We start from the raw sequence: 15,785 nt of genomic DNA on the forward strand, positions 1-15,785 counted from the left end.
ACAGTTCGGCATTGAGTAAACACATAAAACACATTAAATAAGAGGTGCAGCATTCAGCAGTGGTGTACACAAACTACTTATGTACAAGAAGAGCAAGGCACTGATCGAAGGACATTGCATAAAATGATTCACTATAGCGGTGTTCATGATACGTATTGCTTTGAAGTGTCTGCCATAATGATAGGGATGTCTTCCGAGTAAGGGGCAGAGTGGAAGTTTGCTTCTATGCAAGACACACTTTAATCTTTGGTTGATGGTTTTAATGCAGCGTACAATGTGTAGAAGAGACAACTGGAATTAGAAGCCCACTGGCAGGCAGAGGGGTTACACAATGTGTGTGGGGAGTTCGGAAAGCTGCCAGTATAGGCAGGGCAGTGCTGAAACTGAGCAAACCGAGAAGTTCCAAGAAAACCTAGTGAGTCAGTGAGACATGCCAGCACAACAAGCCGCACCCCAGCTGAAGCATCACTGTCATTGGTGTTGTGAAATGCAAACCATTGTGCGGAAATAGAAAATGTAAAGCACTGAAATGCAACCTAAAATATAAACTGACAAGAGTACACAAGAGCTCTTCATTGCTGTAAAATGGGGATTGCTTGCATTCCTATGTTGCCTATTTTAATGACCATTCACTAACTGGACTTGTACTAGAAGTATTAACAGTCCAACAGACAAAAGCTTTATCATTACATAACATTCAAGAATTGTATTTCCAGACCAAACTCCACCCTCAAAAAGGACAGAACAATAAATAAAATAAATCTATTCACAATGTGATATTGGTACATAAGGCTCAAGGAAAAAAATCCAGAAATTGCACAGAGTAGACAGTGAGTATGTATCGCTATAATAATATCAATACAAGTTTGGTTCCTCTATAAAATCCAACAAAACCTACAATGCAATATATAATGTAATGCATGTCCTGAATGCAGGCCTGGATTTAAATGGATCTGATGCGTTCTTACAGAGGTAATATACGTGTAGCACTGTATGCCAGCAGACTGCTTTACGTGTCTTTCCATTTTCCCAATGTCTGGTGCATTTGTGTACAGCATGGTACTGCTATTGACTACAATCATGCAGCTGTCCCTTTTAACAATTCATATAATACATAGAATAGCTGATTTATTGGCAGTATAACCTACCAACCAGAAAGCACAAATGCACGGACACCGGGAACTGGGCAAGCTACATTTTCCACATGGACAATTAATATATTAATATTTATTAAAAGGTGGGAAGGAAAAGTAAATTTCTTTGGCATAAAACTTAAACAGTGTCTGCCGCTGTCTGGCAAACGGTAACCAGCCTGAGATATACAGATATGGATATAAATATATATATATACACAAATATACCCTGAGCAGACACCAAGGCCCCTTCTATCCACAGGGAGGTGGTCATGAGGCAGCAAATAGTGCAAAGATTAGCAAAGGTTAAAATAACAATACACAATGAAAACCCAAGTGTGTCTCTCTCCCGCCCCTTCCCATACATGTATTACTCTGCTCATTCATGCAATTGCTCTGCCCAAGGCTTTTTCAGCAAGCTCTGCAGAGAAGAAGATAAAGTGCTGAGCGCTGTGAAGAGTCAGCTCATGAACACAGGAGAACCTATATACACTGGGAAAGAAATACCATACCTATCCTAGGTTGGAAAAAAGGAACTGAGGACAGAAACTCAAAGTGCAGGGTTCCCAGTGTGCATTCTGCAGATTTCAGGTCCCAAAAAATAGGGACAGACTGCAGTGTGCAGCACCTAATGCGTCAGCTAGTCAGAAAGTCTGGGTAACGGATGTGTTTGTAAGAAAACGGGCATGCCACGATAAACATCTGCATGACACTTGGTCCTCTGAATATGATGAACAGTGCACTGCTTCCTTTGAGCTGTGAAGATCTAGATTTCCTTTCTCTGTAGAGCACAGCATTAAATGATGGCGTCAGACTGCTGGAACAGTGCTGTGGGGCAGGTCTGCTGGTCTGATATCAAGGGTAAATGTCCAAACATTAGCCTGTATCCCAGAAGTCATTGTGCTCTCCACTAAATTGAATCACACTCTGACGGTCTGTAGGAGTTGGATCTGGAGTTTTTAGTTTTTGCAGCATCTCTTCTATAATTTCTCGAACATTAAATTGCTGGCTGGGGTTAGGGTCACTAGGAGAGAGAATGTTCCCTAGACTGTCAGGGAAAGTATACCCACGCTGTTCCTGTGCACTTGTCAGTGGAGGGCTGTAAGTCAGGTCCAAAACATCACAAACTGGAAAAGGAGGTGGACGGTAAAAAGGTAAGGAGAGGTCCAATGGAGGGGCTGCTGAGGGCAGGGAGACCAAAGAGAGACGTTCAGCATTCTTTCGGGATTCCTCATGTCTGCGCTTGACATTCAAATCCATCTGTTTCAGCTCCTCCTGCACTTTATAAACGCACGATTCTGGAATCTTAATGCCTGATGGGGAGAGAGAGAGAGAGAAATAAATAATGGAGGCACAGTATACTCTTATTCCCAGCAGAGTCAGTGATGCCAGCTGATGACGGATGAAAGATTCAGGGTCTGCCTTGGGAGAAGTAATGGGCGTGCTGCCAGCTACTTACCCACTTGTTTGTGTTTATCCTTGGTTTTTAAACGTACAATCTGTAGGTAACTGCTGCTGGTAATGTCAGATATCACAGATGCCATCCGACTCCAGACACGCAGCAGAGAACCACACAACATGTAGTAATGTCGTAGACGTAGTCCTTGTACACACTCCTTACCCTGCTGCACAAGCTTACAGTTCCCATTCCTATACAAAAACAAACAAGAAGTGTAAGTCAGTAGAACGTAAAAAAGAGGTTATCTAGTGAGGAATAAGAAAGTAAGAAAAACATTTAAAAAATAAACAAAAAGTTTGACAAAAAATGTTGGCCTTAAGATGCAGGTCTGTGGTTCTGGATGCAGAATTTAATATTAAAATGTATAACACAATGGGTTTGCATTTCATTTTATTTTCCTTTTAAATACTGCATCAAGAACCACCAACAAACACCTCTGAAACCCTGTGCTTAGAGAATGCAGCCCAAAATCCGAATACAAAATAAATTAGGAATATAATGAGGTGAATCATTTATTATTTATTTATTATCAGTTTCTTATATAGCGCACACATATTCTGCAGCGCTTACACTGTATATTCCCTATCACATGTATACATACACACTTATTCTAAGGTTAACTTTGTGGGAGCCAATTAACGTACCAGAATATTTTTGGAATGCGGGAGAAAACCGGAGTACCCGGAGTAAACCCACGCAATCATGGGGAGAATATACAAACTCCGCACAGTTAGGGCCATGGTGGGAATCGAACCCATGGCCTCAGCGCTGCGAGGCAGTAATGCTAACCATTACACTGCGCTACTTATGTGTTATAAAGCCAAAAGTCATTCATTTGAATAGGTATACTGGAAGCAAATACAATATACAATAGTAAGTTAACATTTGTTGCTCAGTTATGTTGGCACTGTGAGGTCTAGCAAATTGAAAATAATAATCAACTCAAAATGTACTTCACCAGCTCTGATATGACCAATGTAATAGCCTGCTGTGTGTGTGACTTAATGGCAGTTTTGCATTGTAAATGGCACTCTCACAAACTCCCACACAGCCTACACCTCTCAGGCTATTACAATTTACCACTTATTTGAAGCCTTTCCATTTTAATGTTAGAGCCTCTCTATTAGAGAAAGACAACAATTATATAACCCTGTTTGGTCATATGAAACGGAGCACCTTCCACAGCCTGCTAGTGTTGCATACCAAGCAGAAAGTAGAACATCGGCCAAGGATCTATTACATGGGCAGAATTCACTGTTCATTGCTACCATATGGACAATATATGTAGCATAGCATAATGGATCGGTAGACCTCTAAGCTAGCTTACCGGCCGCATACTTCCCATTTTGAAAACAACGTTAACGCTTTCTGAAAAAATACTTGTCTAGACAAGCATTAAGAGACGAAAAATAGACATACACGTCACCACAGTAACTCACCACATGGTGTGGGTGCAATTGCTGAAGGAGAAAATATACTGACGTTCCCAATGTTGCTGAGCCTCCTCTGCCGTTACCTGAAATATGCATTCAATTCAGAAAATATTATCAGTTACATGCAATAATATTCTAAACCATTGGTCACATTTCTGGTACATTCCTGCTCAGAAATATCTACATCTACTATGCTCCTCTCTCTCTCTCTATATATATCTATATCTCTCTATCTCTATCTCTATCTATATCTATATATAGCACTTCTGTACCTGTATCTTTTCTATCTATCTGCTTGATCCTCAATTAACAGCGAGGTTTCATAGAAGTGCTGCCATTTTTATAGCGCAACACAAAGGGCCACATCTCTTTGTGTGATATATCGAGAGAGAGAATATGGCGGTGGCACTCGAGAGAGAGAGAGTCCACTGTATGTCGGCACCCTGCAATCAGCGACAACTTTCCTGGTGCACTCCAAAATAATCCAATATTAATCCAATGATCAGACACAAACACAGTGTAAATAATATGTAAGGCTGCATTACGCGATATATATATATATTTTTTTTTTTTTCACAAAAATCTGCGTCACTCCAAGGTTCAAAGTATGTACATTTTCTGTTGCAGGTAAGCCAGCAGGCCTTGATAAAAATGCCAGTCCGGCATTGAAACGTCAGCCGTCAAGCCTGGCCATTTATCGCACTATTTTGATTATGCTCACATTGCTGTAATGCAATAAAATCATCTACAAGTTTAAAAGACCCTTGGAGTGACGCAGATTTTTGTGAAATCTATCTAATGCTTACTGAACGCACCCAGGGCAGGATCTATTGAAAGTTCGAGAAATATATATATATATATATATATATATATAGACATGCAGAGGTGCGGCACTCCTGGTATAAATAATGACTCATAGTCGTGGAAACTTCCCGACTATGAGTCATTATTTATACCAGGAGTGCCGCACCTCTGCATGTCTATAACGTTTATTCTGTGAGGGCACCCGGGACATTGTGTGTTAATCATTTGGAGTGCCAGACCATCGAAGTATATATATATATATATACGGATTCCAAATGATGGAAGCAAGAGGCGGCACTCTCCAAATAGTGAAAAAGACTTGTATTAAAACATGGTGAAAAACGATGTCAGTCAAAGGTGGTCTACAGTTTCGAGGCTTACGCCCCTTCCTCAGGACCACTGACATTCACAACAAGCAACTGTGTAGTGCAGCAATAAATAAATAGATCGATGGCGGTGGCACTCGAGATAAAGATTCAGTAGGCAGATGTATCTAATGTATAATACATAATACAGATTCAGGAGCAATTACACAAAAATTGTGCCCAACAAAAAAAAGAGCCTGAGCTGCCCTCAAAGCTAAAGTAAAGCTAAAATAAAGCACAACCATATATGTTCCAAATCTCTGCCAAGATTACTGTGGCAAAAACATGACAAAGTGAAAATAAATATCACACACACACTGCTTACACATAGGCCATAACTGGCTAACCGCATGATGCAATGGAATCTACCACCTGAAGAAATGTATTTCAGTTAGTGCGAAAGCTTCTTGATGATGCATAGGTGGACATACCTTACAATATTTGCTGAGCAGGCTATCTAGAGTTTCTGGCTGGCTCTGTTTCCCAATGTTAGGTTTATACAGATTAAATGACTTTCCATGTCTATGCTCAGCCAAAACGGCAGAATACATGTCACCTCGGACCTGTGGATGAAGCAAACGAACAAATTGCAACATAGTAAACAAATGAAAATGAAACGGACTCCGTAAAAGGAATAACCTCCACACACCTTATAAGACAGATAGAAGCCTTCATTTGGAGCTTGGAGATGCTGGGAATTCTCCAAAGCTTTATCCCAACTCATACCACGGTCCACGCTAATCTGTAAAAGGCATTTGATAGATGTAGTGTTTCAGAGGATTGCACAAACAAAAAATAACTCACAAGTTACACACAGCAGCAGAACAATTACCTTGTAGAACACAACTTGTCCATCCTGAGGATGCCCAGGTGTCATAAAAATCTCCTTACTTTCTTGGTAGATCTCATCCACTCCAGGAGCCAGATCTGAAGAAATTAAGAGTTTCATGCAGTCATTTCAGGGAAGCCATAATGCAAATGAACATTTAGAGATTCCAAACTAAAGCATCAAATATACGTATGGGCCCATGCATGCCTTACCTAATATACCCATGTCATATTTTCCATCTTTCTTGTCCTTCTCAATGAGATAGTCAAAGGTATCGGAGAAAAACTGAAACAGGCTGTTTTGTTTGTGGACTTCCAGGCCGAGCATTCGATTCAGAAACTTTGTCACAGAACACTCTGATAGGAGAGCAGAAAAATAAAAGAGAGAAAGTGATAGAAGGGACTACAACAGAAAGTGCATCACATAATGCAGTGTTCATCCCAGTGCTGTTTTTTCGGACGCTCCGCCCAGCATTCCCCTGGCTGAGCAGAGTAGTGGACAACCCAGCCGGCAGGTCCACGGCTATTTCAAAAAGCGTGCTGGCTCACTCACGAGCCAATTGGAGCTTGCGGTCCTGCAGCTAATCAAGAGCGACAGTGGTGGCTCCTGATTGGCTCGCAAGCCTGCACAAGTTTTGAAATAGCCGCTGACCTGCTGGGTGCGTTGTCCACCGCACTGCCTGGCTCCCACTCACTGGTGCACTGTCTCCCGTCTCACTTGGCCAGGGCTCCTCCTCTCTGGTGTGGGGAGGAGGGGTAATCCCCCCTGGTATAGAGCCTGCAACCCATAGCAAGGAGCATATAGGTAAGCGGCAGTTATGTGGCATAACGTGTAATGGGCATTACGGCATGTAATGGGTGTGTGACGAGTAGGCATTACAGTGTAAATTTAGTGTGTGTTTGAGTGTGGGCTGAGAGACTTTTTAACTGCAATGAGTGCCAGTAGGTGGTGCTAAACACACCCCTCTGACCATGCAGCTCCCCAATTTTTTTTATTGCAAAGACCCCCACCTGGCTACTTCTTACTGCCACCCGGCTCTGAAAATTTTCTGGGGAGAACACTAATGATATTGCTAGAAATAACTGCATTCTGAAGGATACTGTCTTAATCACAAAATGTCTGCCAGTGCCATAAAATGGCAATTCTGATCATTGTTTTCATACCTTTATCAACAACGACGTTGTACTTTGTCTCTCTACAGCAAATACCCACTGATAGTAGACCTTGCTTAATATCTAAGGAGAAAAAAAAAAAAAGAAAAAAGCAAAAACCATGTCAGACATACAGTATATGAGTAAGAAAACTAAAGCCCTCTTCCCTCCTGTTGTCAAAGCCCACTTCTCTTCACATTTCACTCACAGCTCTCCTTTACTCCAACACTCAGTGACCATCTTCATACTCATCTCCATCATTGGCCTCAAGCCTCTAGTTGTATGTTGATTGGGTCCTCACTACTTACATTTAAGCTGTAATGTGTATTGAACTGTGGTGCTCTTTATTTGTACTGTATTTTTGTTATTTATTCAATGTTATGCCAAGTTTTGTCTCCCTGTATTGTTCCTTTGTACGGCGCTGCGAAACACTTGTGGCGCCTTATAAATAAAATTATAATAATAATAATAATAATAATAATAATAATAAAGCATAACTTTTTTCCATGTACAATAACTAAATTATAAATTGCTCTCTGTTTGCTCTGATAAGGTGTCTGGTTATGTTGCGTACCATATTTACAACACTAGATTTGAAGCAAATAGTTTGTGAAGCAGGTACACAAAGCACACAGGGCCTTATTCTAGTTCACTCTTCTGACAAAATCCTTCTTAGATGGACAAAACCATGTGCACTGCAGGTGGGGCAGATGTAAAATGTGCAGAGAGAATTAGATTTGGGTGAGTTATTTTGTTTCTGTGCAGGGTAAATACTGGCTGCTTTATTTTTACACTGCAATATAGATCTCACTTTGAAGTAAAACCCCACCCAAATCTAATTCTCACTGCACAAGTAACATCTGCCCCCCTGCAGCACACATGGTTTTGTTCATCTAAGAAGGATTTTGTCAGAAAGAGTGAACTAGAATAAAGCTCACAATGCCCAACAGGAACATTGCATTGCATACAGGGGCCATTCACAGTTTTTTTTAACCAGCCTGATACACACAAGGGAGAGATGCAGACTTACATCTACCCATAAACAGCCCAGATATTGGTGGGAACAGTCCCACATTCCAGCATCCAAAAGAATGTGGCAAAGCCAGAAACGGTCAATTGTTAGCAAGTATGCAAGATAAATATTTGAAACTGGATATCGCCTCTAATGGTGTGTACACACGGGTACAATCACCCTGCGATTCTGACTATATAGTCAGAATCGCATCGGTATTGCACGCACGCTCCCGTATCGCATGGCAGAAAGACTTGGCTGCCTTGACTATATAGTGCAGATCTGCACTATACAGTCAAAATTGTATGCCATCGCATGCATGCCGTGCGAAGCGATGGCATCAGGGATCGCATCGCATGGCACATCTCACCGTGTGTACACACCAAAAGATATATATCAAAGTAGAACAAACTCCTAAAGATTTTTTTTCTAAAAAATCATACTGTCAAAAAGTCTAGCAATAATTTTTGTACTTCATTTATTTATTAATTGTTACTTATATGACGCTCTTGCACTTTACAATTGTTAACAAAAAGAGTATTAAAATAAGACTAGGTAACAGACAGACAAAGGAGGAAAGAGGAAGTGGCTTAACTACCAGAGACAGTGGATGCACTGGGGGGGGGGCACTAAGTAGGAAAGGCCGAGGCGGCTGCTGAACAAGGACAGATTTCTCTCCATTCATAGCATAGTGATTTGCTTACTGCTGTCATTGCTCACAAGCCCCATTGTAGATAGAAAAAAAAAACTGCATTTATGTCTCCTGTTAAATGTCTTTTTGTTCTGAATCCACGGTGGACACTGGGACAGTGGGATATAGAACAGGACACAAAAGAGTTACAAGAATATACTAATAACCATAAGGGGTTTAGAAAAATCATAACCATGGTGCCACCCTAAACATACAGGTGGTCCTACGGTGCGTTTTTTTTTTTTATATAAACACCTTCGGTGCTGGCCAAGAGTCTGAAAAGGTAAGTCCTGAAACGAATTGTCCGAATGGCATAAAATAAAATAAAAAAGGAACCCTAGATAATCCTTGCAAATGGGAGTATGCAAGTATTTGTCTGAATATCCTAGGAGGTTTTGTTGTCTTCCAGGTTTCAGGACACAACTGCATGATGGATCACAGCTGCTCCATCCTGAAACTGAGGATTTTGAGAAACTTTTGAACTAGAAACAGGGTGAAGTAAACCCTGTCCCTCTCTAAAGGAAGGAAACTAGGACCACTATGACTGCTTTCAGAAGAGAGGTGGCATGGCCGGAAGGGCAGCTTCTTCTCTGAAGTTGATTGAAAGATCGGCGGGAAAAGAACCATACAAGCAGCTGGTCTGAAAGGTGAGGGAGTATCCCCAGGAAACCAGACCCATGAGTCACATGTGTTTTCCAACACACAATGTCAAAAAGAAGTCGGCTTCCTACCCTGGGGTTTTTGAATATGGGGACCTGCCATGTGATACCGCTGGTTTTTGACCTGGTTTCAGGGGCCTGCAGGCAACAGCATCAGAACTGCTGTTTCTTAAATTTTAAGTATTTGGAGGAGGCCGCACAGCGGGCTGCCCACGAGGTTTGGATGGAGAAAGGAGCCTGAACTCCAGAGTAGGGTTTGACATCTGGACTTGCACGAAAGCAAAAGTAAGACTTTTTAACCTTTGGAGCAGCCAAGGGCAAGAAAGCTGTTCTTATGTGCCCAGTGCCTTTTTTGGAGTCATTATTAACATGGCAAGAGTGCAGCCATAATGATCTCCTTGCAGACGCTGAATAAAGCGAAAATGAGGGTAGGGTGTCAGTTTTCAGGGCGGCCTCATCCAAGTATGGACTAGCCTCACTGATGTTATCCACAATCAAGAGGAGATTAGAGCAAGCAGTGAGCACCCTAACAGAGGCCCTTGTCCAAGGAGTCTGCTCAGCTGCAGATAGTTTTGGGGATCTAGACAAAGTGAAGGGGGAGGGTGTGTGAATGAAAATCCCCAAATTGGTGAACACAGACTCTACAAATTGTTTTAGCTTCCTATCCCTTGAGATGATGCATCAGCGATACAAAGACTAGTGGAGTTCACCAATCACACAATGGGGAAGATGTATTCAGTCATAACAAGAGATAAATGCAAGGGTGATAGAGGGCAGTATTCAATGAGAAAAGTTCTCCGTGTTTTGTGGAGAACTTGTGCTTTGTTCGCCTTGGATGGAGCATTTTGCTCTCCAAAAGCGAGCTACCCTATTCAATGTGAAATATTCTCCGTCTTTTTAAGTGATTTTCTCCGTCTCTCTCCGTGTAGCAATTCTCCATCTTTTGATGGAGAGCTGGAATGTGAACTTTTGAACGTAAAGGTTTTTTTTTTAAATTTTGGTGTCAAAAAATCAGGTTTTTTTTCCTGTGAAGGGGCATGTTATTTTTATTCATGTGCTTATAGCACATGAATATATATTTAATTTAAAAAAAAAATATTTTTTTTTCTTTTTTTTTTTTACACAGTGCAGCCAGCAGGGGGCCCGAGCCGCTCATTAGATATTCATATATTCACTGCAGCCGAACGTAACTATGCACGAACGGTGCAGTGAATACTGGGTCCCCCGCTGGCTATAGGGGGGTGCAGCCTGGGTCCTGGAGAGCCCCCCTCCCCTCCACAGTCCTCTGGAGCAGCCAGGGAGACTTTAATCTCTCTGGCTGCTTCCGGCTCCCTGAAAGCTCCCTGCTCCCTGCAGGGGTTAAGACTCGCCGCGAGTGGCGGCGAGTCTTAACCACATTGAATAGAGGGAGCAGGAGTGGCAGCGAGCCCTCCGGAACACGGAGAGTGCATGGAGAGCTAAATAAAACGCTCTCCATGCACGGAGAACTTTTTCATTGAATACTGCCCAAAGAGAGATAAACGTCCAGCCAATCAGCTCTTACTGACCTTACTAACATGGCAATTAGGATGTGATTGGCTGGACGTTTATCTCTCTTTATCACCCTTGAATTTATCTCATTAAGGCTTAATACATCTGCCCCAGGGTGTGCATCAACTGGATCTCTGCATTCCATATGGTAAAACAGCTTTTCACATTCTCTGCATGCCACTGCTGACATTTGCACGCAGTGAGCACTGCCCACTTCTTCCTATTCCCATAGCAGCTAGAATGTTTTAGCTGTGCCAGGCCTGAATATGTTGCATGAACATGTACACACCATATTGCTGAAGGACTGAATCCCCAGAAAGCTGCTGCTACTTGTATTGCTATTGCACCCGTTTCATCACCATTTCCAATAAGCTGAGTAGGCAGGACACTGTGTACCTAATTAAGCCGTTTCCAATGTGAAGATAATAAACAGATAATTCTTACACAGCACTGTTTGTACAGTACATATGACGTGTGAGATGGCAAGACTTTACAATACCATATAGGTGCCTCCGTTGGTAAAACTACTCACCATGGAAGAAGGCAGAAGGTCCTCCTGGGTACCCAAGTGGGGGAGGCACATCCCTTTGTGTCTGGTTTAGTATCGCAGATAAGATCTGTTCCAGTGATCTTGAACCATACTATACAGAGGGAAAAAGAATACTTACTAATATCTACTTCCCTGCAAGCAAAGCTGCAGACTACTACAGAACATACAACCAAAAGATAAACACGTATCATCTACTCCACCAGCTGGAAATTAAAAGCACACTCGCCCTTCAGAATGGCAGCCATTCTTACCTTGTTCTCAAAGTTGTACTTGCTGAGATCTCTGGATTCTGTAGCTCTCCTGTCCCCATGAGTAAGTGCACCCTGTTTGTGTGGAGACAGTCTTAATAATTTGGTACTTGCAGGAAAAAAAAACGACAACTTTATTTTGGCTAGAATAAAATGTCCACTCACCAGGCTCTCCAGTCTCTTGGCTACAATCGAAGCAAATCTCCTCTCCCCCGCAAGCTCTGAGATGAGGAAAACATATTCTGGAGCAGAGACCTGGTTAGACCGGTGCGTACGACCTGCAGGGAACAAAGTGTTTTTACATTAAATGTCATGTCAGCAGAGTGATATTAAAGTATTCATAACTGAGGAGAACAGGTTCTTATGAGTACATGTCAAAGACCTAATCAGAAAGCTATAACAGAAGTCTAAAAAGCACATGGGTACTTACCAAACTGTTGGATGGCTCTGTCCGCACTCCAGGGCAGTTCCAATGTCATGTGTACTCGTCTGCACTGATTTGGTACTCGTCGATCAGCCTGTAGAGAAATTCCTGAACTCGATGCCTCAGAAATGATCGCCACCAGCTGGAAAATTATTTATATACGGGAGAGGGGTAAGTTGTGATTAGGGAAGGGAAAAACAAAAGTACAATGAAGACAGAATTGTAAAAGCAATAACACTGCTTAAGTAGGAGATTTTGGACATATCTATTGGAGGTATACATAATTGCTCTAGCTAGCTATAGCACCAGTGCACTTTAAACCACTTAAAAAACGTTCACCCTCAAAAAAGCTCAGAAAGGATCATTGAATTTTTTTTTAAATTAGGTTAAGAATATTCACAATACAATTTATTTAACCCTTTGAGTGCCATCATCTATGTGAGATGTTCAAAATATCTGCAAAAAATGCCAGCATCTCACATTTGTTATATAAATTCAAATAAAAAATGTTGTGTAAAAAAAAAAAAAAAAGATTACATTTCCTATATAAAGGAAATCATTACAGGTCATTCTGAGGAATAAAAATGTTTGCATGACAATTTTCACATTTTGACAAATTCACTCGGCACTCAAAGGGTTAAAAAAATATATATATTTTTAAATAAGCATCTGTACAAGCATTGATGGTCGAAACATCAAACAGAACATCGGGACCAGCACAACTTTAGTTTCCCAGCACCTGAGTCTACAACATCAGGGAGCTCCACAGGGAAAGAGTGCTATTTTGGATATATTTGTCTGCAGCCGCTGGGTGCTTCCAGGCTGACCAATCAAGAGTGATTGGCAGTATTGTAGGCATTAGGGAGGAGAAGAAAACCAGGAAACAGAGGGAACAAAGGTCCCTCAGATCAGCACAGTGAGCCCTCTGACAGGTTGCCTCAGATAGTACCATGTTATGGAAAGCACAGCCTGGTGTGGTTGCATCTGATGCACCATGCCAGGCAAGTGGTTACGGTATACTTGACACAGACATCACACCCCAATGTCCGGCATTCAACAAATCTACAACCCCCAAAATACATGGAGTGATACCACGGTGGTGCAATGGTTGGCTTTCTTCAGTACACACATTTCAAGTGGAGTATTTTTTTATGCTCATCAAATGTTTGCAGGAGTTTCTCCTGGTTTCTCCAACAATCCCAAAACATCATAGGCCAAATGTAATAGGGTATGAGTTTTACATGGACAAGTGGATGTGACTAACTAAAGGGAATGCCTTGGGTGCAATTGGAAGGATGACCCTTTAATGGGGAAGGGGGGGGGGGGGGTCTACCCCAGGAATCCTTGGCCTGGACTAACTAGTTAGGAGGATTAATGCTCTGCTGTGGGGACCAATAGAAGCATGTCTCCTTGCTGTGGCATTACTTCTCCCTGCATTTCACCGTGTCGACCTAGTCAATGTTGACCATTAATGGGTGTCATAGTGACTGTTGACCTAGACACAAGGGTATATTCAATGCCGCATGGCGAGCGGTGACAGCAAATAGTGCCGAAAGCTTGCCGCCACAGCTCACGGGTCAGTATTCAACCGACCCCCCTGCACTCGCCATTTTCCACCTCGCTGCGCGAGGTGGAAACACTGAGTGCGGCTGTCAAAATGGCGACCCTCACCGTTCGGGGGAATATTTGCCACTCTCTGATAGAGAGGATCCCCCCAGAACATAGAATAGGACGAGCAGCCAGCGATGTAGTTAAATGGTGAGGATGGGTTGTTTTCAGCGATCCTCGGCGAAAACAAGCCACCCACACCGCAGCAACCCCCTAGCCGGCAACATTGAATACAGCCCATTGTTTACCATTTATGCCATTACCACTGCTAGCAAAGCAAGCTGTTTTTACTAAAAAATACTTTTTGACCCTATTCACTTTGTTCCCTGTATTTTTAGACTAAGGAATGGGCCAAGTTCATCAAGTACAGGGGAACCCCACATTTTTAATTTGTATGTTTTGAACAGGAACAGGCTTAAAGTGTCTGGGGCTCGTTATGCCACAGGGATTCCCTACCCAACACCATTTATTTATATTTTATAATATTTTTAATTATTTCTTAATTTTAGAAACAGAAGTGTGCACAGATTTAGCTGTCCTCTAAATATTTGTCAAACTTGTCCATCAAAAGCTTACCTATTTTTAGGTAAGTTTCTGGTACAAGTTTAGAACACATGCCTATTACATTGGCCAAGATGTATATTTACCATAGGAAAATATCTAGATGTGGTTTGACCATTGCGAATTATCCAAAAAACATTTGAGTTTGCAAAATATCCGATCACATTTATGAGTTCTACAAAACGTGCAAGTTTATTACTAAATTTGAGTGTGTGTGTGTGTACACTGTATATAAATAACAGGGTCAGTTTGATAATTCTCCAAAAAAGTCCAGTGTAAAGACATAGGAAGTGTTGCAAGCGTGTAAAATGATACATAGGTACCAAGACCTCACCTTGCTTCCATTCATAAAACGTTCCTTCTCCCGTAAGTTAACATTATCTATGGATAAGTTTTGCTCAGCTCGAGATTCAAACCCCACCGATCCATCACTGCGACGAATCATTCGACCTTTCCTGCCAGTCATCTGGAAAAAAAGAGGTCCCCATGACTATTCGTAGAAATCAAACATAGAGAAAGCTGTATTATATAGAACCATACCTCAGCCACCTTTTCTGGACCGCCAAGCTGGTCTATAAGCACATCTAGTGTATTGAGAGGTAGCACCTTTCCTAATTCCTCGACCTTGGCCAACAGATCACTTTTCATGTGTTCCACATGTTCTGGGCCTAAGAGAAAAAAACAAAAACAAAGGTTAACTCCTACTCGTTTATGGTGCTCCTGAAATACCTTCCAATTTGAAATGAAAGTAGACTTAAATAACCAAATATTTTAACCCTAATTTGGATTGATACATTGTTATGAGAAGACAGAATTCTGCTGAGCTTCACAATTTGAGACAAAATAAGTTAGCAATGTCAAGGGTACAACTAAAATGTTTATATTTTTATCTTGCATATAAATGTGTTTTAGATTTTTTTTAAAAAGCTACAACAAATTTTCTGCCTGGCTTCCTCACTTCTTATCCTCTACAAGTCGCACTATCTGCAATAAAGTGGCTTCACTACCTATCACACTAGACATATAGTTAGGTCAACCATAAAATTCTAAATGAACAAAGGGGGTTATTCTGATTCACTCGGAAAGGCACAATCACTCTCTAATGGACAAAACCCTATACACTGCAGGTGGGGTAGATGTAATATGTGCAGAGAGTGTTAGATTTGGGTGTTTTATTGTTTCTGTGCAGGGTAAATACTGGCTGTTTTACACTGCAATATATATATCCGTTTGAAGTACACCCCCCACCCAAATCTAACTCTCTCTGCACATGTTACATCAGCCCCATCTGCAGCGTATATGGTTTTGGCCATTAGAGAGTTGTGCCT

At 41.6% G+C, this 15,785-nt stretch overlaps 1 protein-coding gene across 2 annotated transcripts in view; it reads right to left on the reverse strand.

The window, feature by feature from the left end:
• Nucleotides 1-245: 245 nt before the first annotated feature.
• Nucleotides 246-15,785, reverse strand: part of SBNO2 (strawberry notch homolog 2) — a 69,298-nt gene continuing 53,758 nt past the window's right edge. For both annotated transcript variants that reach the window (XM_083182399.1, XM_083182408.1), the window contains 14 exons: nucleotides 14,998-15,125; nucleotides 14,792-14,923; nucleotides 12,295-12,430; nucleotides 12,030-12,142; nucleotides 11,868-11,939; nucleotides 11,599-11,707; nucleotides 7,187-7,258; nucleotides 6,236-6,379; nucleotides 6,027-6,121; nucleotides 5,844-5,936; nucleotides 5,626-5,757; nucleotides 4,032-4,108; nucleotides 2,593-2,783; nucleotides 246-2,446 (listed from right to left, as the gene is read on the reverse strand). In XM_083182399.1, the coding sequence (XP_083038525.1) occupies nucleotides 2,010-2,446; nucleotides 2,593-2,783; nucleotides 4,032-4,108; nucleotides 5,626-5,757; nucleotides 5,844-5,936; nucleotides 6,027-6,121; nucleotides 6,236-6,379; nucleotides 7,187-7,258; nucleotides 11,599-11,707; nucleotides 11,868-11,939; nucleotides 12,030-12,142; nucleotides 12,295-12,430; nucleotides 14,792-14,923; nucleotides 14,998-15,125 (1,931 nt within the window). In that variant the 3' untranslated portion in view covers nucleotides 246-2,009. The remainder of the gene's footprint in view (nucleotides 2,447-2,592; nucleotides 2,784-4,031; nucleotides 4,109-5,625; nucleotides 5,758-5,843; nucleotides 5,937-6,026; nucleotides 6,122-6,235; nucleotides 6,380-7,186; nucleotides 7,259-11,598; nucleotides 11,708-11,867; nucleotides 11,940-12,029; nucleotides 12,143-12,294; nucleotides 12,431-14,791; nucleotides 14,924-14,997; nucleotides 15,126-15,785) is intronic.

This window comes from Crinia signifera, chromosome 1 (assembly GCF_055691185.1).
Source record: "Crinia signifera chromosome 1, ASM5569118v1, whole genome shotgun sequence".
Taxonomy (NCBI): domain Eukaryota; kingdom Metazoa; phylum Chordata; class Amphibia; order Anura; family Myobatrachidae; genus Crinia; species Crinia signifera.